General features: G+C 46.5%; 1 protein-coding gene across 1 annotated transcript in view; it reads right to left on the reverse strand.

Annotated features, from left to right (window-relative positions):
* The window catches only part of IHO1 (interactor of HORMAD1 1), a 209533-nt gene extending 203982 nt beyond the window's left edge, over positions 1 to 5551 (reverse strand). The window contains exons 1-2 of the mRNA XM_069646184.1: positions 5472 to 5551; positions 4986 to 5154 (exon numbers count right to left, since the gene is read on the reverse strand). Of these exons, the coding sequence (XP_069502285.1) occupies positions 4986 to 5154; positions 5472 to 5551 (249 nt within the window). The remainder of the gene's footprint in view (positions 1 to 4985; positions 5155 to 5471) is intronic.
* Between the last annotated feature and the right edge of the window lie 17518 nt (positions 5552 to 23069).

The following is a 23069-nucleotide window of genomic DNA, read 5'->3' on the forward strand; positions in this document are numbered from 1 at the left end:
CAAGGCCTCGGGCGCACCCTGGTCTTATTTTTGAGGGACGCCGACAGAACGTCCTCAGAGCAAGCTCCGGTACCCCACGACTCAGTAGAACTGCGTCTGCAAACAGCCCCCACAGGAGGGGCCTCAGAGCGCACTCCGGTAACTACAGGCCCCTTACGGAGACCCTCGGAGAAAACTCTGGTAAAATTATTAGGCCCAACGGGCACCTCAGGGCGAACCCCGGTGGCAGAGCGATCAAGGCCCCTCCCGGCCCGAGAGGAACCCGGAAAGGTATCCCCCGGCTGGAGTGCTCTGAAAAGTAAAGAACTTACCGGGCATTTCTTCTTCTCGTCGATGAACGCCTGAAAATGCGGTGGAGGAGTTCGTCGGAACACCTCATCCCACCGCTCCAACCGACGTTGAAGTGCCCGGACCGAAAGGGAGTCGCAGTAAAAACAGGAGTCCCAACGGTGATCCAGACCCAAGCACTCTAAACAAAGAGGATGGGGATCCGCCCTCGCGAAACGACAGTGACACGATGAACAATCTGGAAAATCTAGTTTGAACGACATAGAAAGACCAGCACACGAGAGCCAGAGAGGAAAAAAGGGAAGAAACTCTTCCGAGGATGCAAGTGCGTCCAGTCCCCGAACGAGCGGAGAAAAGGACGGATGGGCAATGCGCCGGGCGGAGCCAAGGGCGGCGGTGTTACGGCTGCGTGCCGGGCCCCGCGCAAGAAAGAGAGGAAAGACACATTTTTGGAAACATTTTTGGATGCTTTTTAAAAAAGTGCGCTGGTCCCGTCCCACAGGACGGAGAGATGTCCCATAAGTATGGAGGAAAGGGGACGGGACGTAGGAGTAAAGCTGTTATAACTTTCTAAAGTAATTAACACTAGGCATTTAGCAACATGAAAAGTCTCCTCACAAGTAGCAGATTGGTTACTGCATATTAGACCCCTACAGATGGACATACGTTACTTTCAGTGATTGGGTCCCGCAGACCTTGCCACACCATCCCAGGCTCTCACTGTGATGTCTCAGGCCAACCCCCAGTTCCCACATTGTAATGCCATTTCATTGAGACATTTAAGATGATCAGCAGAACTTCATTCATCTGTCCCAGTCATCTCATCTCTGTTCTCATAAGAAAGAACCTTTGTATTGTATTGTATTTGTTCATTTGTAGTGCACACCTTACCCGGGGTATCTGGGTGCATGTTTGAAAGGAAGTTACAGGTTCCGACAAAACATAACAGCAAACACAGCAGTAGACAACATTTACATATTTTTACATATAGTTACAGGCATTGCATAGATAGGATACGGCCAGGGCCTAGATAAGCAGGTGAGAATTTGGGTGCTAAGAAGATTGTCCAAGACATCCTGTTCATGTAGCCACCGTTTGGTTTTAGTTTTAAAGGAGTGGATGGAGGGAACATTTCTAAGAGCATTAGGTAGAGTGTTCCACAGTTTAGCAGCAAGGACTGGGAAGCTTGAGCCTCCGGCAGTCTGTAGCTTGAAACTGGGTCTGGATAAGTTGTGTGCGCCTGAGCAGATCTCAGGGGTCTGGAAGCTGTATGTTGAGTGAAGCGGGAGGATAAGTAAGTGGGGGCAGCATTGTTCTGTGATTTGTGAGCTAGGACAAGTGCTTTGAGAGATATGCGATGAGTCATAGGAAGCCAATGCAGGTTACGTCTAGTGTTGGAGATGTGAGAACGCCTAGGGACGTTGAGAGCTGCCCTTATGGCATTATTTTGTGTGACATGGAGTTTATCAAGGTTTCTTTGACTAGTCCCTAAGTAGAGGGCATTGCAGTAGTCGATTTTGGACATGATGAGGGTTCTAGCAAGGATCAGGCAGTTGGTAGTAGTCAAAAAGGGGCGGCATGCTGTTATCAGTTTACAGGTATAGGATGACGCTGAAACTACTGTGTTTGTTTGTCTGTTGAGGGACAGAGTAGTGTCTAGGTAGATAACCAGTGTTTTGTTGACGTTGGAGACTATAATATCGTTCCCGTCAATCATAAATGATTTGTATATGGGCAGAAATGTGTTCAAGGGCAATTTGAAACCTCCACAGGCTTTTTGAAACCAGTAGATCAGGCTTAGTAAATTAAATATGCTGAATTATAAAATAGTTGTGTATTCATTGCCTTTTGGCGGGACTCGTGAACTTTGCTTTGTGACCCCGAAAGTAACAATTGTTTTGCTTCCTACCATGCCATGCTGGGATTGTGTCAGGTAAGGACAAAGGCAGTGAATATGGCAAGGGAAATGTGCACAAAATCACACAATGAATAGCTTTGAGTCAAACAACATGCACACAGGAACCAAGACTCATGTATACTAAAACCCAGCAGTGCAAACAGAGTGTGACAACAATACAAATATATGGAAAGGGATGTGGGGTAAGCACTTAGATGCTCCTTGTGACTGCAAGGAAAGTCGGCAAGGTCCTTACCCACAATTGCTATTACAGCTACTGAAAGTGCTAAGCCCACGTAGAGGGCAAGCAACGACAGGATCTGTGATCTAACACTCTGGATGGTATTGAATAAGGAAACTTAAAAACAGTACTCACGAGGACGAGAAATACCACTTGAATGTCAGCAAGCCCACAAACCCTGTTGATCAAACAGGGACCAAGAAAGGCTGTAACAGCAATGGAAGGATAACTAAATAAATAAGACTCAAGACCAGGGGCAAGTAGGAATAGTGATTATAGAATTGTGAGGAACACATAGGCATTCACACAAGAGCTAGCTACAACCGCACACCACACCTAATAATCAATGGGAAATATATGCAGAAGTGCAAGGGAAAACATGGAATGGATTACAAGAGAAAGTAAAGGAACAGGAGCAGGGAAAAACGAAATTACAAGGGCAAATTTCCCCCACCCCTCCAAGGAAAAAGGCAGGAAGCTAATATATAAAGAGGAAAGACTAAAGCATCAAGGTTTACAACAGCAAAGGACAAAGTCAAAGAAATATAGAACACAGGCAAACTGGGCTGCACCAAAAGGGAAAGCACTGAGAAATGCTGCCTGCAAACAGGAAGACAGAAAGGGAATCTGGGAAGCAGAAATCAATTAAGCACATAAATTCGAAATCCAAGGATAAGGAACAAGGAATAGAAACCAATGACCAGCGCTGGACTGAAGCAAACTGAGGCTTTTAAACCTGCTTAACGAGAACACGCCACAGGTGTGCTGCTTGCTGCACCTGCAGTCACAGGTGTTGCCTATCCTCCACCCAGCCTTGTCCTGCAAGGGTGGAGATGAAGATGTGGGCCAGGCATTTTGGGAAGCTTAGTCATTTAATTAAAGCAGCATACTGGCTGCCAAAAACCTGGAATGGATCCGGAAGGGAATTAGTTTGGAAAATAAGGATTTAGCGCTCCCAATTCATCACAGCACTGTAGCATAAGGTTCGGAAGGAATGTCCAGTAGGGAATACACCCCAAAATATGCCCCCAAGTGGTGGGAACGGGAGCGAAGGGAGCGAATCGTGACAGATCGTGGGAATCGCGATGAGCTACCAGCCGCTGCAGCTTCTACGCATATTAATGAAATAAGCACATGTTTCTGCAAAAGCATGCTCTGGGCCTATTTACTGCGAATCAGCCTAATACTCATTTTTGTTATACTTACCTGTCACCCATCTTTATTATCATTATTTCGTTAATTGTGAGACACTATTATTTTGGACATTCTCCAGCCTACTTTGAATTTGCAGTGTAGCTATCAAAGGAGTCCCCGCCCCCTCCGAGCGCTACTCCCACAGCTGGTAAGTTTGCACTCCTTTGCCACGCTGAAATTGCATTTCTATCACAACTGTATTGAGTTTTCCCAGGATTTGTCATTTTATTACGCACAAAATTATAACAAAAATCCTAACTAAACCTAAGTCTATGTCTATGTGCTTGTAAAGCGCCGTAAGGCCGCAGGCACAGGGCGCGGAAGAAATAAGTGATGCAAAATTCACAGATAGGAAAACCTTTCCATATTCTCAGTGCCTACATACTCTAACATGCGATTCCCTACCTATTCTAAGATCTATGGGAAAACCTCTTAGTGTGCAAAAAACTAACCCTCACACTAAACAACATAAACATTCAAAACAACATAAATGCAACATAAATAAAATGTTACAAAAAACCCAGTATCTTAGATGACTTCTCGTGGCCCTGGGCAGATCTGGCTCCCCTAGGAATGTCTCCAAGTCAATTTTCTCCAAGTAACAAAAAGTCTTAACAATAGTCCTGAAAAGTTCCAAAGAAACTAAAGTTCACACAAACAAAATCCACTGGCGAAAGTCTCTTCCTTGCTTGATGAAAATATTCCTTCTTTACAGTTCCACATAGAAAATAACAGCACAAATGAAGTTTCCTGGATTCTCCAGTTATGACTGGGCACAATGTCGCAATGCAATGCACCACTACATACTATTTGTTTTACAAGTCTGTTCACATTCTATTATTTTATCACTCTTTATCTGTGTGCAATATCCATGTAGAATCTTGAATGGCATGTTGTCATAGGTGTTTCACAGGGCAGCAGACCCTACGCATTTACAGCTTGTTAGCACCACTGTCATTCTTTGTATTTATTGCTCAAGTGCTAGCCCACAACTGTGACAATATTTACAAGAACACAAATGAATCTGATGAACGCACAGACACCCTTTAGGAAGTGTGCCCATTTGAATGTTGACAGTGGTTTAGATAATCTGGCCACAGACAGACAAAATGTATTTCTTTCTTTTTTTAATTTAGTTTTCTTTCTATTATTAAAATATGATTTGGCACATTAAGTATTTATGAATATTAATGAGGATACCATGATGGAGAAGAAAATGTAAGTTAAATGTTCAAGTTTTATCAAGTGTGTTGATTGTAATGCTTAAGCAAAAGCTAATACACTAAAACCATTAGTATGTTTGGAGACAATACATATTTTCATGTTCAGATATCAGTGAAAATAAATGAGCATTCTATGACTTACATCCTGAGAGTTTTGCTGTGAATTCTTCTGATGTCTGGACTGGACAGACGGCTCCAGAGAAGTTGGCTGTGAAATGTCTTGACAGATCTGGGATCCAAAAAGAAACTGAGAATCAGTCAGGCTGGAGTAGTCAGTAGGAGCACTATTACGACCAGAAGATTTGCTTGATCTGTAACAAAAGAAAACATGCTCGATTGAAGTTGAAAAACAGCAATTAATAAGGTAATTATAATACAAAATGCCTGTCCACACAGAATAACCTACTGATAAACTCAGGCATCTTTAAAAAACATTTCCAGATATTCATTTGGTTACATATAACAAACTTGCCCCTCAAATGTTTCAGAGTGTTTTAGAGTTTTCTGGAACTTCTAATATAGCAAGTAACGACGATAAGAATATTGCCCCTCCATACGTACAGCTAAGTATGGTTAAATCATGAACATATTAATTGACTTGAGGGATGTTAGAATAGATCCAGAGTACCTAGATGTTCGACATGTGTAGTTAATAGGGGGACATAACAGTGGCAAACTCTCATATGTCTCATAATAATGGTTATACATTGATAGGATTGTTGCTACCCAACTGTCAGTTTGCCTAATCTAGTTTGTGTCTCCTGGGTGAAGGAAAACTGGAGCAGGAAGGCATAGAGGTTAAATTATGACCTTCCTGTTAAGGCATGGCAGAACTGGAATCCCACTAGGAGGGATGGGCTGTATAGACTTCAATTCTGATCCCACTTTAACTTTCTTTTACATTCTGATCCAGTAATGTCTTAGTTTGCAGTAAGGAGTAGAAGAAATCAGCTTTCATCTTGAAAATGTGTTTGCAAGATTGCCTTCGTAGTGTATCAGGGGTCCTCCGAAGGCAGGTTCTACAAAACAGTACCAAAGTAGTAAAAAAGAAGCGTACACCAAGCTAGAAGTAACGCTGCTTTATTGCAAGTCCAGACTCAGCTGGGAGAGCACAATTCAAACAGCACAGTGGAATAGAGCTGACAGAAGGGAGTTGTCAGTGCTGCCTACAGTGGCCTAACTTTTTCTAGAGCAAGACATTATTAACATAAAACAAAGTTAGCAACACTGTTTATTCATCCTACAAAGCTTATTGGTGGGACTGTGTAAATCCCCAACATCTGGGCATACATTTGTCAACCAGTATTGGAGCAAGCCCTCTTGACCCCCTCTGCCCAAGACCACTCTCAGTGATGTCACAAGACCACTCTCAGTGATGTCACAGACCTTCCCGCACCACCCCACAATGACGAACCTTTCATGACATAGCTGTGCTGATAACCATTTATTAATCTGCCAGTGGCCAGTTCTCATGAGCAACACAATGCAACCTGGGTTTTGGCAATGAAAAGACATCCATACAGCATCAAACCAAAGATGCCTCGCAGACTCCGGCAAGGACACAGAAACACTGTTGCACCCTCGGAATACCAAAACTCTCTACCTGATTGGTCCCCTCCATGCTCATCCCCTTGTCCCACAGTCCTCTTCCCAGGCACATCTGTTAAAGGGCGATTTGAAACTGCTAACCCCACGGTAACCATTTACTAAATATTTATTCTTTAAAAATCATCCTTTGCAGTGAGTGCCCCAGAGCCTAGCTCGCTACTCTCAGATAAATCGGCCAGACTCATCTCCCAGTGACTACAGTCTACTGGGAACGGGTGATTTGTGCATTTATCTAGCATGCTGCTGTGGTTGAGCACTCAGGAAATCCATGTCTGCACCGAAATACGTGATCCATCAGTGAAAAAAAAACAAGTGGCTTACTTACCTGTATCCTGTGTGTCGGGGTGGTTGTTACATGGGTAATGTTATACTGTACTACCTCTGCTATCCGTTGCCCCATCTCCAGAATCTCTATTCTCCAGCTTCCTCACCTGGGCGCCCCCACCCCTAATTCATCCTGCAAACTCCTCAAGCTGCACCTGTGCTCTAAACATCCATAGCCTAGAAACACTTGTGCACAGGCACTTTATAAATGACTCATCATATCATATCATATCTAAGATACATAGTGCAGCTGTCAATGGTTTTCCCCCTTCTAGGGATGTCCCCTCCTGTTACCTATCATTCCCGTAGCTGGTAAGTGCACCACCTCTATAGCGCTGTATTTGCACCTTTACCTCATTCCCACGTTCGTTCGATCGATCTATCGGTTGACACTATTTTGCCCACCATGTTCTTACTTACTGTTTTGGGGACCCACAACCTTGTTACTCTGCTCATGCCCCCCCTTCGACCTCATATTCTCCCAGTAAAGATTCCAGAACCATACACTCTTGTCCAGTAGCGGAACACGCCACTCAAAAGGCATCATACTCCTCCATATTTGCAAGGGGCACTGTAAGCACTACTTGTGTATCACCCTCACCTTTTTCAAACTGTGCAGCATTTACTTTATTCCCCCTTGTCTTTGCCCTCCTCCCCACCAACCTTCAGTTTCATAACTACTTTCCTACATACATTTACAATGTTGTAATATCATTTGTGTCACGGCCCGCTCCCTTCGCTCCCGTTCTCGCTCCCTTCATTCCCGTTCCCGCCACTTGGGGGCATGTTTTGGGGTTTATCCCCTACTGGACATTTCCTTCGAACCTTATGCTACAGTGTTCTGATGAATTGGGACCGTTAAAACCTTATTTTCCAAGTTTCTTCCCTTCCGGATCCATTCCAGGTTTTTGGCAGCCAGCATGCTACTTAAATCAAATGACTATGCTTCCCAGAATGCCTTGGCTCACTGCTTCACCTCCTGCTTCCCAGAATGCCTGGTTCACTGCTTCATCTCCTCCCTTGCAGGACAAGGCTGGGTGGAGGATAGGCAACACCTGTGGCTGCAGGTGCAGCAGGCGGCACGCCTGAGGGGTGTGCTCGTTTAGCAGCTTTAAAAGCCTCAGTTTGCTTCAGTCCGGCGCTGGTCTTTGTAGCAGTGTTCCTGTTGTGACTAGTCTCCTGTTCCTTGTTCCTGGTTTCTGTGCCTTGTACCTAGTTCCAGTTCCTAGCTTTTGTGCCCAGTTCTTAGCTCCTGTATCTTGTTCCTCTGTCCTGGATTTCGGATTAATGTGCTTAATTGATTTATGCTTTCTGCATTTCCCTTTCTATCTTCCTCTGTCTGCAGACAGCCTTTCTCTGTGCTTTACTATTTGATGCAGCCCAGGTTGCCGGTGCGTTCTGTCTCTTTATGCTGTTCTGGTTACTGAAAAACTTGATGCATTAACCTTACTTTTGTAGTATTAGTTTACTGCCTTTTTCCTTGGTTGGGTGGGAAAGGTTTTCTTTTGTAATAGCGTTTCCCCTGCTCCTGATCCTACTTTATTCAGATTCCATTCCATATTTTCCATTGCACTTCTGCATTTACTTTCCATCGCATATTAGGTGTGGGTGTTGTTGTAACACGTTCCAGTGTGTATCCCCTTTTGTTTTCCTCACAAGTTAATATCACAATTCATACTTACCCCTGACTAGGGTTTTTGTATTTTGTTATCTTTAACACTTTGCTTTTACAGCCTTCTGGGTTCCTGTTTGATCTACAGGGTTCGTGAAATGACTGACATTCTAGTGGTCTTTCCGGTCCTCGTGAGTACTGTTTGAATGTTCCTTATTCAGTATTTTACAGAGTGTCAGTTCACAGAATCTGTCCTTGCTTGCCCGCTACGTGGGTTTAGCGCTGTCAGTATCTGTAAGAGCATAGTGGGTAAAGAGTTTGCTGACTTTCCTTTCAGTTATAAGGAGGTCTTAAGTGCTTACCCTACATTCCTTTTTCGTATATTGGTAAATACTTTATTTGCACTCCTGGGTTTATACATACACAAGCCTTGGGTATTTTATGCACGTTGTTAGATCTAAAGTTGTTCCCTGTGCAATTCTGTGCACTTTTCCCCTTGCCATAGTCAAGGCCTTCTTCCTTTCTTAACAGAATGACCAGCCGCTATTCCCGTTTGAATATGGCCAGAAAGAAAGGCAGCAAGGTTACTAAAAAATGTGTACTGAATGCTTTGATTCCGTTTGTCTGTAATAATCAAATCACTGATCCTGACTTAAACGAACTCCTTGACACAAATGGGTATTTACGTGCAAAATACTTTTCCCACAGCCTGGCCCATCATACATTGCCTGATCCTAATTCTGTCTTTAATTTTGATCCAGATATGTCCGCACAAGCCTTAGCAGCGGAAAATAAAACACTGTTAGATTTACTAAATACGAGTACATCTGTTGTTGGACCCCATGATTCCGGTTGTACTTTACCTCAGATTGAACAGTTTCATGATTCAAACATAAAGAATGAAGGGGTTCAGTACATAACTTCTGTTTTCAGCCCTCAGTCAACTGCTTACTCCTCTGCACAAGTACTTACTGTAGTTCCTGATGTCAAGAGGTCTGATGTCAGTAGTTTACTTAAGGGTAACACAGATCAAGTCGGTAAGAGAGTATAGAACACAAGACTTGCAAGCAGTAAATGACTATTAGGCGATCCCCTGCACACCAGTCCGACAAACAACACAACACTGCTCACATACCCCCAATGTCCCCACCCACGCTTCGAGGCTCAAGTGATGCGGTGAACCCAGAGAACCGACTACTCCGTACCAGCTTTGGTGTACGGGCTCGACTGCAACCCTTTCTGCATTGGCAATTGCCTTGGAGAGCGTATAGCAGAAGGGGCGCTGTTACATCTCCACGTCGATCACGTGATCCAGCGTGGCGTTCCTCACGTGACCTTGTTGGACGTCACATGACCCAGAGACGTCACATGATCCAGAGACACACAGTATAAAGGCCAGAGGGACAGAACCACTCATTGCTTCTCAGCTGTCTTCAGACCCTGTTTGGCGTTACACCTTGCTCCACTGTTGCCTGTGATCACGGAACTCTGCCTCGGACTCCTTTGGATACCCCTTTGTACTTTTGCTTGGAACTGTTTACCTGTTGCCGGATTTCGGACTGTAACCTGACTTCTCTTTGGAACTGCCCTTTTGGTACCTTGCTGTACTTCTACGCCATTCCCCTCCCGGGGATTCGAATCACGCCTCCACGCCTACAGGTGGCAGATCCCACGTCCACGCTCACTCATGGTTCTACTATTCCGGGGACCGTCGCATCATCTGAGTCTCGAACCTCTCCTAGGTTTCCTGGGTTATTCTGACACCAGATAGGTAAGACCTTTTAGATTCTTTGGTATAACTGACTGTACTGTGATTGCCTGATACTTAACCTCATTCCCTTTTGACAGCAGCATCGGTGTTCCAGAGGTTCCGTGGATCTGGGAAGTCATCTCTCACCTGCGGCCTCAAGGGTCGCACAGCGGGTTTCTATTTCGTTCCCCTGTGCGTCACTTGGGGACGGAGGTCTCATCGGTCTACACGACACTCAAGTCAGAACAGACTGAGAAGCCTTATAGTCGTGTTTGACGATGCAGGGATCCACGGAAGAACCCATAGCTGCTCTAGTTCAGGCGATTACAGTATTAAGGGCGGATATGGCCGCCGCGAACGTAGTGATCCACCAAAGGTTAGACTCCATACAGAGTGTTCAGCATTCCCTTCCGGCAGACCCTGAGTTCGGAGATCCTAGTCCCCCTACTACACCTCCTCCCTTGGCTAATATTACGGTCCCTACTCCGGTGGTCCTCCCAACCCCTTCCCCCTTGGCTGCACCCGAACGTTACCAAGGTGACCCCAAGAAATTCAGAACCTTTGTTAACCAGTGCAAGTTACATTTCTTGTGCAGACCTCTGGCCTTTCCTACTTCCACTGCTAAGGCCGCCTTCGCCCTTTCCCATCTAGCTGGGACAGCTGCCGCTTGGGCAAATCCCCTGTTGGAGAATAACAGCCCAGTCCTTTATGACTTTGATTTGTTGGTTCTAGAACTATCTCGAGTGTTTGACACCCGATACAGGGCACAGTCTAGAGATTTGGAGTTGTTAGAATTAACCCAGGGTAGAAGGTCTTTGATAGACTACATCACCCAGTTCAATCAGTTAGTCGCAGAGACATCATGGCCAGAAAGCAAGCGGGCGGTTGTCTTTTATAGGGGGTTGAGTAACACCATGAAAGATGCTTTAGCAGCGATCCCTTCCATGCCCACTCAGTTTCTGGAACTGGTTGATCTGGCCCTGCAGGTTGATGCACGGCGATCGGAACGTAGAGCCGAGTTGGGGGTTTCTTCCCATCTTTCTCTTGCCAGTACTCCTGCTTCCAGTACAGAAGAACCTATGCAAGTGGGAGGTTTACGTAGTCCTGTAACAACAACTGAGAGGGAACGTAGAAGGGTGGATAATGCATGCTTCTATTGTGGCACCACGGGACATTTTGTGAAGGAGTGTCCTCGACGTCCCAAGAAGAACCAGGTTTTTCGGACAGCTCGACCTTAGATCCGGAGAGCAGGTCGAGTGTTCCGTCATCATCTCCGGGTACCCCTCTTGCCTTTGCTCGTGTCCAACCCATCTCGGTTAAGGCTACTCTATGTCCCTCTACAGGCCTTCTGCATACAGTCACAATCATCATTGATTCAGGTGCTACTGGAAATTACATAGACATTGATTTAGCCCATTCCCTCAATCTACCTTTAGTGGTAAAACCCCGACCTGAACCTGTTCAAGCCGTAGACGGCTCTGCGTTAGTTTCTGGTCCTGTTAGACACCAAACTGCACCTCTCTTGTTGACCATACAAGAAATCCACACCGAGACCTTAAGTTTTGATTTGATTACCACGCCCCAATTTGGCATCATATTGGGGATACCATGGTTACGCGAACACAATCCGCTGATCAATTGGCAATTAGGCACTGTGCTCTTCGAGTCCGAGATCTGTCAGAACTATTGTCTCCCGATCCATCAACCAACTGACACCCCTTCTCGGGTCTTGGGAGCCTTAGCTCAACTCACGCTGACTGTTGATGAATCAGAGGTTGTGCATTCTCATACTATTGGGGCCTTGGTGTCTGGGATTCCATCTGAGTATAATGCTTTCCCATTGGTTTTCGATCGTGGCTCTTCTGAGGTACTCCCTCCACATAGGCCATATGACTGTCCAATCGAATTACTCCCTGATTCCACTATTCCTTCGGGTAGGATATATTCCTTGTCTCCCTCGGAGGAACAAGCATTGAAAGAGTATGTACAGAATGCCCTTCGTTTGGGGCATATTCGTCCCTCTAAGTCACCAGCGGCAAGCCCTATCTTCTTTGTACCTAAGAAAGAGGGAGATTTACGTCCTTGTGTGGATTATCGGCGTCTTAACGCTATCACAAAAAAGGATAGATACCCAATCCCGCTAATCACACCCCTTATGGACCACTTATCACATGCTTCTATATTCACCAAGCTTGATCTGCGCGGCGCATACAATTTGGTGCGCGTTCGCGATGGTGATGAGTGGAAAACAGCTTTCTGTACTCGGTACGGCTTGTATGAATATCTAGTCATGCCCTTCGGCCTGTGTAATGCCCCAGCCACTTTCCAACGATTTATGAATGACATATTCAGGGATATTCTGGATGTATATATGGTTGTATACTTGGACGACATCTTAATCTTTTCTCGTAATCTTGAGGACCATGTACGCCATGTCCGTGAAGTACTATCCCGACTGAGAAAACATTCCTTGTTCGCCAAACCTGAGAAATGTCAGTTCCATAAAACGTCTGTTGAGTTCCTGGGATTCCACATTACCCCTGGGGCATTATCCATGAATGAATCCAAGGTCAAAGCAGTCTTAGATTGGCCAGTACCTCAAACGCTCAAATCCTTGCAAGCCTTTTTGGGCTTCGCCAACTTTTATAGGCGTTTCATTTCTTCCTTTTCCACAATAGTTGCTCCGCTCACGGCCCTGACCAGTCCTCAGGTACCCTATCGTTGGCAGAGAGAACACCAAGAGGCTTTTGAGGCTTTGAAAACTGCTTTCACTACCGCACCGGTGCTCCAGCACCCCAATCCTGATCTCCCGTTCATAGTTGAAGCAGACGCCTCTTCCTTTGCTCTCGGCGCGGTATTGTCTCAAACTTGTCCTACAACAGGCAAATTACACCCAGTGGCATTCCATTCCCGTAAGTTTTCCAGTACGGAGACTCATTACACAGTTACGGAGAAGGAACTCTTGGCTGTCATGGATGCCTTTCGGGTTTGGCGTCATCATCTTCTGGGGGCTAAACATCCCATCACTGTATACTCAGACCATCGGAATTTACAGGATCTGGCTTCATTGAAATGCATTAATAGCAGACAAGTCCGATGGCATCTTTTCTTTTCCTCTTTTGATTTTCGTATTATGCATCGCCCTGGTACTGCCCATGGTAAAGCAGACGCCTTGTCACGTTCCCCAGGGGGGGTCGAGTTGCCAACCTTCCCCGATACTGTCCTCGGAAAGACTCATGTGATTTGTCTCTGTACACCCTCATTGTCATTATTAGATACGGTCCGATCCTGGACTAGCAGTCATTCTGACCTGTTGCGAGAATGGGATCCCGTGTATTCTGATGGTTTGCCTTTCGTGCATGAACGTCTGTTCCTCCCCACACCTGACACTCGTAACCTGGCCCTCGAGTGGTCTCATGATGCTCCTTTTAATGCCCATCCCGGTCAAGAACGCACCTTAGATCTTCTCAAACGCTGGTGTTGGTGGCCCTCTATGAAGCGCGATGTAGAATGTTATGTCAACTCGTGCGCAGTATGTGCTCAGGCCAAACATCGGAGAGGCCGACCGGTTGGGTTGCTACTTCCGCTTCCGGTACCTCCTAGGCCTTGGCACACGCTGACCATGGACTTCGTTACCGACCTCCCCAAAACGAAAGGTTATGATTCCATCTAGGTAGTGGTGGATACGTTCACTAAAATGGCTCGTTTTGTTCCTTGTAAGGGGATTCCTTCGGCCCCCGTCTTGGCGGATTTGTTTTTTGAACATGTGTTCATGTTTTTTGGCCTCCCTTCGGTCATTATATCCGATCGAGGATCACAATTCACCTCTCGGTTTTGGAGATCGTTGACTAAATTGTTGGGCGTTGATACCAGGTATTCTTCGGCCTATCATCCTGAGACCGATGGGCAGACCGAAAGGACGAATCAAACCATGGAGCAGTATCTTTGTTGCCTTATAATGCAACATCAGACATCTTGGTTGGCCGTTTTACGACTTGCGGAGTTCGCGTACAATAATGCGGCTCATTCAGCTACTGGGTATTCTCCATTCTACGCCCTCTACGGCCAACATCCCAAGGTCCTGCCGATCCCTGATGTTTCCAGTTCTTCGAATCCTGCGGCCACGGCATGTCTTAGGGATCTGTCTGCTGTGCATGCTAGTACAGTGGTTCATCTCACGGAAGCAAAGGCTTCTATGAAGGCCCGTGTGGATGGCAAACGTCTGGCTGCTCCTCCTCTGGTGGTGGGTTCTCGGGTCTGGTTGTCTTCCCGTCATCTTCGCTTAGTGGGTTGCAGGAAATTGCTGCCTCGTTTTGTCGGGCCGTATGTGGTATCTCAGGTTGTCAACCCGGTGGCTTTTCGTCTGGTGCTTCCTGGTTCTTGGCGCATCCATCCTGTGTTCCACGTCTCGCTCCTTAAACCTTGTTCCGATTCCGTCCGTCTTCGGACCCCTGTTGCGCCGGTGTCTCTGTCCTCTCCCGATGTCTTTGAGGTGTCGGCCATTTTGGGGTCCAGATGGTTCAGGGGTAGGCTCCAGTATCTGGTGGATTGGAAGGGTTACGGTCCGGAGGAGCGTTCATGGGTTTCCGCTTTGGACCTGAACGCCCCTCGGTTGGTGGCCCGCTTCCATAGGGATCATCCGTCCTGCCCACGGGGTCGTGGGCCATTGGGGGGGGGCTATGTTAGGCGATCCCCTGCACACCAGTCCGACAAACAACACAACACTGCTCACATACCCCCAATGTCCCCACCCACGCTTCGAGGCTCAAGTGATGCGGTGAACCCAGAGAACCGACTACTCCGTACCAGCTTTGGTGTACGGGCTCGACTGCAACCCTTTCTGCATTGGCAATTGCCTTGGAGAGCGTATAGCAGAAGGGGCGCTGTTACGTCTCCACGTCGATCACGTGATCCAGCGTGGCGTTCCTCACGTGACCTTGTTGGACGTCACATGACCCAGAGACGTCACATGATCCAGAGACACACAGTATAAAGGCCAGAGGGACAGAACCACTCATTGCTTCTCAGCTGTCTTCAGACCCTGTTTGGCGTTACACCTTGCTCCACTGTTGCCTGTGATCACGGAACTCTGCCTCGGACTCCTTTGGATACCCCTTTGTACTTTTGCTTGGAACTGTTTACCTGTTGCCGGATTTCGGACTGTAACCTGACTTCTCTTTGGAACTGCCCTTTTGGTACCTTGCTGTACTTCTACGCCATTCCCCTCCCGGGGATTCGAATCACGCCTCCACGCCTACAGGTGGCAGATCCCACGTCCACGCTCACTCACGGTTCTACTATTCCGGGGACCGTCGCATCATCTGAGTCTCGAACCTCTCCTAGGTTTCCTGGGTTATTCTGACACCAGATAGGTAAGACCTTTTAGATTCTTTGGTATAACTGACTGTACTGTGATTGCCTGATACTTAACCTCATTCCCTTTTGACAGCAGCATCGGTGTTCCAGAGGTTCCGTGGATCTGGGAAGTCATCTCTCACCTGTGGCCTCAAGGGTCGCACAGCGGGTTTCTATTTCGTTCCCCTGTGCGTCACTTGGGGACGGAGGTCTCATCGGTCTACACGACACTCAAGTCAGAACAATGACAATGTACAATCAGTAAACGTCCGGATGACTAGGGTAGGATCCAGTCCTGATGCCACCATGCCTTCCCTTGTGCCTACTGATAGGGATGTACAGGTAAGCCTGGGCATGTTAAGAGCTGAATTTGAGGAGTTAAAACGAGAATACATCAGTTTACTAGAGGAGAACAAAACTTTACGATTTTCTCTGACTACGCTTCAAACTTTATCCGTTGATGAAGTGAAGACTGTTCAATCTCTGAGTGAGGAGGTTTTAGTAGGCCATGATACTTGTCAATATGAAACATCTATTGGGAGTGAAAGTCCTCTTTCTTGCACAGCACTTATTCAGAGCACTGATTCTGACAATTGTTCTACTGTTTGTCAGGAATTGCTGTTAGTTGAGGATTTACAAGCCACTCCTTTACCTATGGTTTCCTCTGTAGCAGTCAGTCATAATTCAGAGTTTGAAAACATACATGCTTCTGATTCCCAAACATTATCCACAATGGTGGCGTACACAGAATCAGTCACTACCGTAGGCTTAGGTTCTGCCCTTGATCTAGCTGCTGAGACTGAAGTAAACATTCAAGCTGATGTGGAGAACGATGCTACCTCTGTGTTCACTCCTTCTTCTGCCACTTTTGGTCACAATGGACAATCAAAGACAGTACCTAACTCTTGTTTTGATGGACTCATTCCACAGTGTACTAAAACAAAGACCCGGCAGGCGATTCCTGAACTGTTGATTGATAATCAGCCACCTTCTGAAGTGAAGACAAAGGAATGGACACTTGACGAAATCCTGATTAACAGAGACTTTGGAAATGACTCTGTGTCATCCACTAAGGTGAGGTACGGCATGGGTCCTGCTCAGTCTTTGGTTAATGGTGTCATGGAGTCAACCGCCCTAAAGATGCTTTCCATTCCTGAGCCACAATTATGTCTGTCAAATTCTGGAACTCCGGTCTGTCCTCCTACAACCTTGGACTCCTCAATTTCCCAGTCCATGGCTCTACAGTCATCGTTGACACACGTGTTTTCAATCAATGAACAATTGCTATGCCAGCCAGTTACTCAAGAGCCTTCACCATGTACGTGGTCAGAGTCAAAGACTTCGACAAGTTTGTCTTCAGCAGACGAGACGGCTTCAGTTTGCATGTCCTCAGCCTCAGACTATCCTTTAGCATGCCAGTTTTCAGCTACAGTGACTCATCCAGTGAATTCTCCTTCTGCCTTGGAGCCTGCAGTAGCACATCCTGAGTGTCTGTCTTCGGTCTCAGAACCTACTGCTAGTTTGGCTTCAGTTCATGAAAGACCTGTATCCTGCTCAGCCTCGCTGCCAATATCGGAGGTGCACCTGTCTGCTTTGTTTGATCATGTTGAAGATTCATCTACTTCAGAGCTACCTCCTAAATCACCACCAATTATTACGGATGAACGTCCAATCTGCCCATCTTATGCTTCAGGAGGATCACCAGAAGGCCTGCCTTTTACACAAGCTAATTCTTCCAACTGCTTGACTGTAGAAGTAGCACCTCCCGCATATGCTACATCTGAGTCTGAGACTTCTGCCAAAAACATCAAGCTGGTTTACAACTCGGGAGGTCCTTACATGCAAGGCCGTTGGTCTTGCCTGGAGTTTGGCAAGAGGGAGACGGATACCATCCGCCATGGCCTAGACATCGAACAAGTAGCCAACCAGGATAACGGGCTGGACGGTTCACATTTGGGGGCCGGTTTGGATCAGTCGCTTGACAGCTCTTTTGTTGCCGGATCCCACATGAGCCTGAAGGAAGGGACGGGCACGGCCCTCCAACAGCTGCACCATTCGGGTGCTAGTAGTCAAAGGGAGGACTTGACTGCTGCGGTTCATGATGTGCCTGTTATTGCTCCTGCTGCGAGTGTGTTTGATCTACCAAGTACTGCGTCTATCACTCTTATCGGTATGCCAAACGTCCCTGCGGCTGTATCCCACGTGCAACAAGGTGGCTATATGACTAACACCAGGAATGCCAGCCTTGTACAACCCATTGGACTTCCAGGCCTCCAAGGTGTTGAACAGATGCAATCTAATCTTGGTCACCCTCAACCTCAGGTCTTGAATCAGATAGATGATGAGAGAAGATCCGAACCTCTATCTCGGCCACCACCTTCTTTGTCTGAACATGAACATTTCCTGAAACCTGCAGTTTTCTCGCCTCTTGTGTGTAAGCCTTCTGCAAGGGGGCTACCAGAGCATCTATCCTCAGCCAAAGCATGTTGCACCAGCCAGCCTTCCTCCTCAATGATGTATGAGTGTTCGCTCCCAGAGACTGAGTTTCATGGACCTTCCAACTCTGCTTCGGGTCCTGCAAATCCTTCATGCTTTTCTTCAACCCATGAGTCTCATTCTCACCAAAAACCTGCCTATGGCTCTTATAGACTGCAGCCTGATTCTATTCATTCCAGACCTTCTGCTTTTACCCGTGGATCATCGTTTTCGTCAGTGCCGCCTCCAAAATCAAGGCGCTCCCATCATGGTAGGAAGATGTTTTGTGCGAGTAACGGCCGCCTGGAGTCAGCCGTGGGAGGGGGTATACTGTCACGGCCCGCTCCCTTCGCTCCCATTCTCGCTCCCTTCGTTCCCGTTCCCGCCACTTGGGGGCATGTTTTGGGGTTTATCCCCTACTGGACATTTCCTTCGAACCTTATGGTACAGTGTTCTGATGAATTGGGACCGTTAAAACCTTATTTTCCAAGTTTCTTCCCTTCCGGATCCATTCCAGGTTTTTGGCAGCCAGCATGCTACTTAAATCAAATGACTATGCTTCCCAGAATGCCTTGGCTCACTGCTTCACCTCCTGCTTCCCAGAATGCCTGGTTCACTGCTTCATCTCCTCCCTTGCAGGACAAGGCTGGGTGGAGGATAGGCAACACCTGTGGCTGCAGGTGCAGCAGGCGGCACGCCTGAGGGGTGTGCTCGTTTAGCAGCTTTAAAAGCCTCAGTTTGCTTCAGTCCGGCTCTGGTCATTGTAGCAGTGTTCCTGTTGTGACTAGTCTCCTGTTCCTTGTTCCTGGTTTCTGTGCCTTGTACCTAGTTCCAGTTCCTAGCTTTTGTGCCCAGTTCTTAGCTCCTGTATCTTGTTCCTCTGTCCTGGATTTCGGATTAATGTGCTTAATTGATTTATGCTTTCTGCATTTCCCTTTCTATCTTCCTCTGTCTGCAGACAGCCTTTCTCTGTGCTCTACTATTTGATGCAGCCCAGGTTGCCGGTGCATTCTGTCTCTTTATGCTGTTCTGGTTACTGAAAAACTTGATGCATTAACCTTACTTTTGTAGTATTAGTTTACTGCCTTTTTCCTTGGTTGGGTGGGAAAGGTTTTCTTTTGTAATAGCGTTTCCCCTGCTCCTGATCCTACTTTATTCAGATTCCATTCCATATTTTCCATTGCACTTCTGCATTTACTTTCCATCGCATATTAGGTGTGGGTGTTGTTGTAACATGTTCCAGTGTGTATCCCCTTTTGTTTTCCTCACAAGTTAATATCACAATTCATACTTGCCCCTGACTAGGGTTTTTGTATTTTGTCATCTTTAACACTTTGCTTTTACAGCCTTCTGGGTTCCTGTTTGATCTACAGGGTTCGTGAAATTACTGACATTCTAGTGGTCTTTCCGGTCCTCGTGAGTACTGTTTGAATGTTCCTTATTCAGTATTTTACAGAGTGTCAGTTCACAGAATCTGTCCTTGCTTGCCCGCTACGTGGGCTTAGCGCTGTCAGTATCTGTAAGAGCATAGTGGGTAAAGAGTTTGCTGACTTTCCTTTCAGTTATAAGGAGGTCTTAAGTGCTTACCCTACATTCCTTTTTCGTATATTGGTAAATACTTTATTTGCACTCCTGGGTTTATACATACACAAGCCTTGGGTATTTTATGCACGTTGTTAGATCTAAAGTTGTTCCCTGTGCAATTCTGTGCACTTTTCCCCTTGCCATAGTCAAGGCCTTCTTCCTTTCTTAACAATTTGGCATGCACAGAAAGCGAACACCACGACGAGCAGTGGGACAGTCACTTTGAATAAATTTGCCACCGAAGAGGGGACACAGGAGAATAAGCCCTCAAACCACTTGTCTGGGGCCACACTTTGGGTCTCTTTTCTCATCTTTTCATGGACAGTGAGAATTTCCCTAAAGGCTTCAGTCAGTGATCCATTGATGGCATCATTGGCAGGGATCACCGTGCAGCAGCTGCTGCCAATCTTATAGCACACACCACCCTCAATTGCTGTCAACATATCCAAGACGTATCTGTTTTGCAGTGCCACTAGCCGCACAGCATAGAGTTCTTCCCTTACTGCACTGAGCCCCTTTTCCATTAAATGTGCCAGTTGTAAGAGTTTGTATTTTGTTACTTGAAACTGCTTTGCATTGATGGCTGTTTGAACCAAAGGAAGCAGGAGTAAGAAGAAGAAAACATATGCCATTGAAATAGAATGATAATTGGGCCAAATATTTTCCAAACTTTGTGACGAGTCTTTGGACCAGTAATTGTTACTTCTTTTCCTTCTATTTACATTTTGCCCCTTTGCCTCATTTTTCTTTGCAGCAGTGCTGGGTTGTCATTGAATGGTATCAGGTCCGCTTGAGACACTAGCAGGGCTGGGCTGTGGAGCGTGATTAGAGAACATAGTCCGCCCCAATCAGGAGGCAGCTGGGCATAAGCCCTGGTCCTGCATGGCCACCAATGGTCCTTCACTGCTGCTGTCCCGCTCTACAATGCTGTGGCAAACTTGAGTCAAGCACAGTCGGCGTTGGCCCCACAGATGAGTTATCCCCGCTGACATAAGACATAAGCAAAAACATGTAAAAGGCTTATCCCAAACGGTTTTGCAAGTGTCTTTATTTCTCTTTAGTACATCCTGCTCAAATCCCACTGATCCTTCTGCTCGACACTGTGCCATTCTCCCCTCCCATTTGTCATCAATAAATACTGATGCTTTTATCCTCATTAATGGCCTGGTATGGCAACACAGAATGTCATGCCCTGACAAATGTTTGCAATGCACGCTGTCGTGATTTGTGTAAAGTTGATCTTCTTTTCTTGTACCTTCTTTCATATATTTTACTATGATGTTTTTAAGCAGCTCTTTTTACGGCCATTCTATCTAACTATATAGTTGTGCACATATACCTCTGCTCCTTGATCTATCCAATAAACGGCCACAGTGTGTCCATGAAAGAGAACTTGCATCTGACACAATGACAGGTGCATTCAGTATCCCTCTTTCTCACTGGTACCTCCTGCGGCAAACAGAATTTGGGCTTCTCCCATGACGTGTGGAATGAGAGAGCACACATAGGTGAAAATAGGTCAAAGTGACCATACAGGGGTCTTGTAAAATCCTCTGTACCGTTGAAAGTCTTCGACCTACAGAGGATTAAGTAGCGAAGGTAAATAAATCCTGCTTGATGAAACAAGAACACATGAACAGTGGGCCTCATTACGAGTATGGAGGTAGCCATGCCGCTTTCAGCGGCATGGCTACCCCCATACCGGGTACCGGGTCTGGGTTCCAGGAATAGGGAATTACCGGGCCATGCCGACTTTGGCGGGCTTGGTAATTCCCATTCTTGGGACCCAGACCCGGTACATCCACCTTCCCATTTGAGCCCCCATGGGGCGCAATGGGAATGGGGAGGATGCTAACAACGGGCTCGTTAATGACGGGCCCGTTGTTAGCATCCTGGTCTGCTAGCGGTTTCCGCTAATGACGCCTGGTCTGACCAGGCGTTGCTGAGCGGGACTCGCTGCAGAACTCGTAATGGTGCGGCCCGGTAAGAATGGTGCCGGTCCCTTACCGACACCATTCTTACTGCGGCCACACTCCTCGTAATGAGGCCCAGTGTGTTGCAAAAGTTGGCGAGAGGGAACCCGGAGGAAGGAAGCCGACAACCAGGAAGGAAGCCTGAAGTACTGTTTAAAAAGACATTAAGGATTGTGAATGTAACAGATATTGGAAGACCAGGGGAAGTGAATTGTCCACCTTGTCAAGTGGGTCGGCGTCTGGTCGAAGGAGATCCAGGGGTGAAAAGATATAATGCAAAGTTCATTGAGAAAGGAACTGTTCAATTGATTGGTTAAATACGATACGTGAGGGGTCGGTGCCCGGAAGAGGGGGACCCACGGGTGAACCCATAACCAAACGTGAACTGTGGAAAAGAACATTTAGTTTGTTTGTTTGTTGTGGAGTACATCAGGCCCTCAAAGGCAAGAGACTTTTTAATTAAAAGAAACTTTACCATCGACGTACCTGATAGCTGGAACGGAACTGTCGGGTTATGCTGTGAAAGCTCGAGCGTGTGCTGTGCTCCACGGTCCCACCTTGTCCTGTGCTGAAAACGCAAGGAGGAGAGACCCCTGGCAATCACATCCTGATTTATGATTTGAGAACACTTCTTTCTTTATTGAAACCCTATCCACACTCTTTCTATAATTAGTTGTAAGGACTTGGCAATAGGTTGTTCTTAGTATAGCCCCTTTTATTTGACACAACGCCACTAGGACTGACTTATTTTTCATTTGATGGTCGACGCTTGCTCCCATCTTAGATTTAGGTTTGGGTTAGGAGTTTTTCACCCTGCATTCATTGTTCAATAAACACCCCTGAACTGTGATCACTTGTGTCTGTCTTTACTGTTGCCACCATGAGTTCCTTACACCTCCCTCTGCCAGGTTCACTATCAATCTTCTCTGTGCCATTCACAAATCTTAATGTCTTTTTAAACAGTTCTTTGTGGACATCCCTCTGCCGGGTTCACTCGTCAACACACTTTTGGCTTTGCCCCTTCTTTATCGTCATCCCTCCAGCGGATTCACTCTTTCCAACTTTACGAAGCAGGATTCGCTTCCCTTAGCTACACAATCATCTGTCAGTCAAAGGCTTTCAACTGTACAGATGATTTTACTAGACCGCTGTATGACCACTTGGACCTCCTTCTCAAATTTCTCCCACAGCCTTCTGTTAACAGTAGTTTTAACAACAGGAGAATTGCCCAGAGTTTCTCAGGTGAACACCCACGTGGTGTCTGACTCCTCCATAGCTGGTTTTCCCCTCTTGTAACAAACAAACAGTTATTTGTACTTTCTTCAATGAGCCGTTTTGCTACTTTTGTTCAAACACAGTCCGGTTTTTTATCGGCTCTCCCCTCGACTCACCGGCTGTGATGAACCGCTCTGCTTTTCCTTGGTCTCTGGAGTCAAGGCCGGTACCACGGTGACAAGCGTCTCCTCTCGGCTTGGTTATCAGCAGAGGAGGGCCTTGTGTACCATTGACATCTCTGCAACACACGCTGGCTATTGTTCGCCGTCT

This window comes from Ambystoma mexicanum, chromosome 2p, assembly GCF_040938575.1.
Source record: "Ambystoma mexicanum isolate Mex_15411 chromosome 2p, UKY_AmexF1_1, whole genome shotgun sequence".
Classification (NCBI taxonomy): Eukaryota; Metazoa; Chordata; class Amphibia; order Caudata; family Ambystomatidae; genus Ambystoma; species Ambystoma mexicanum.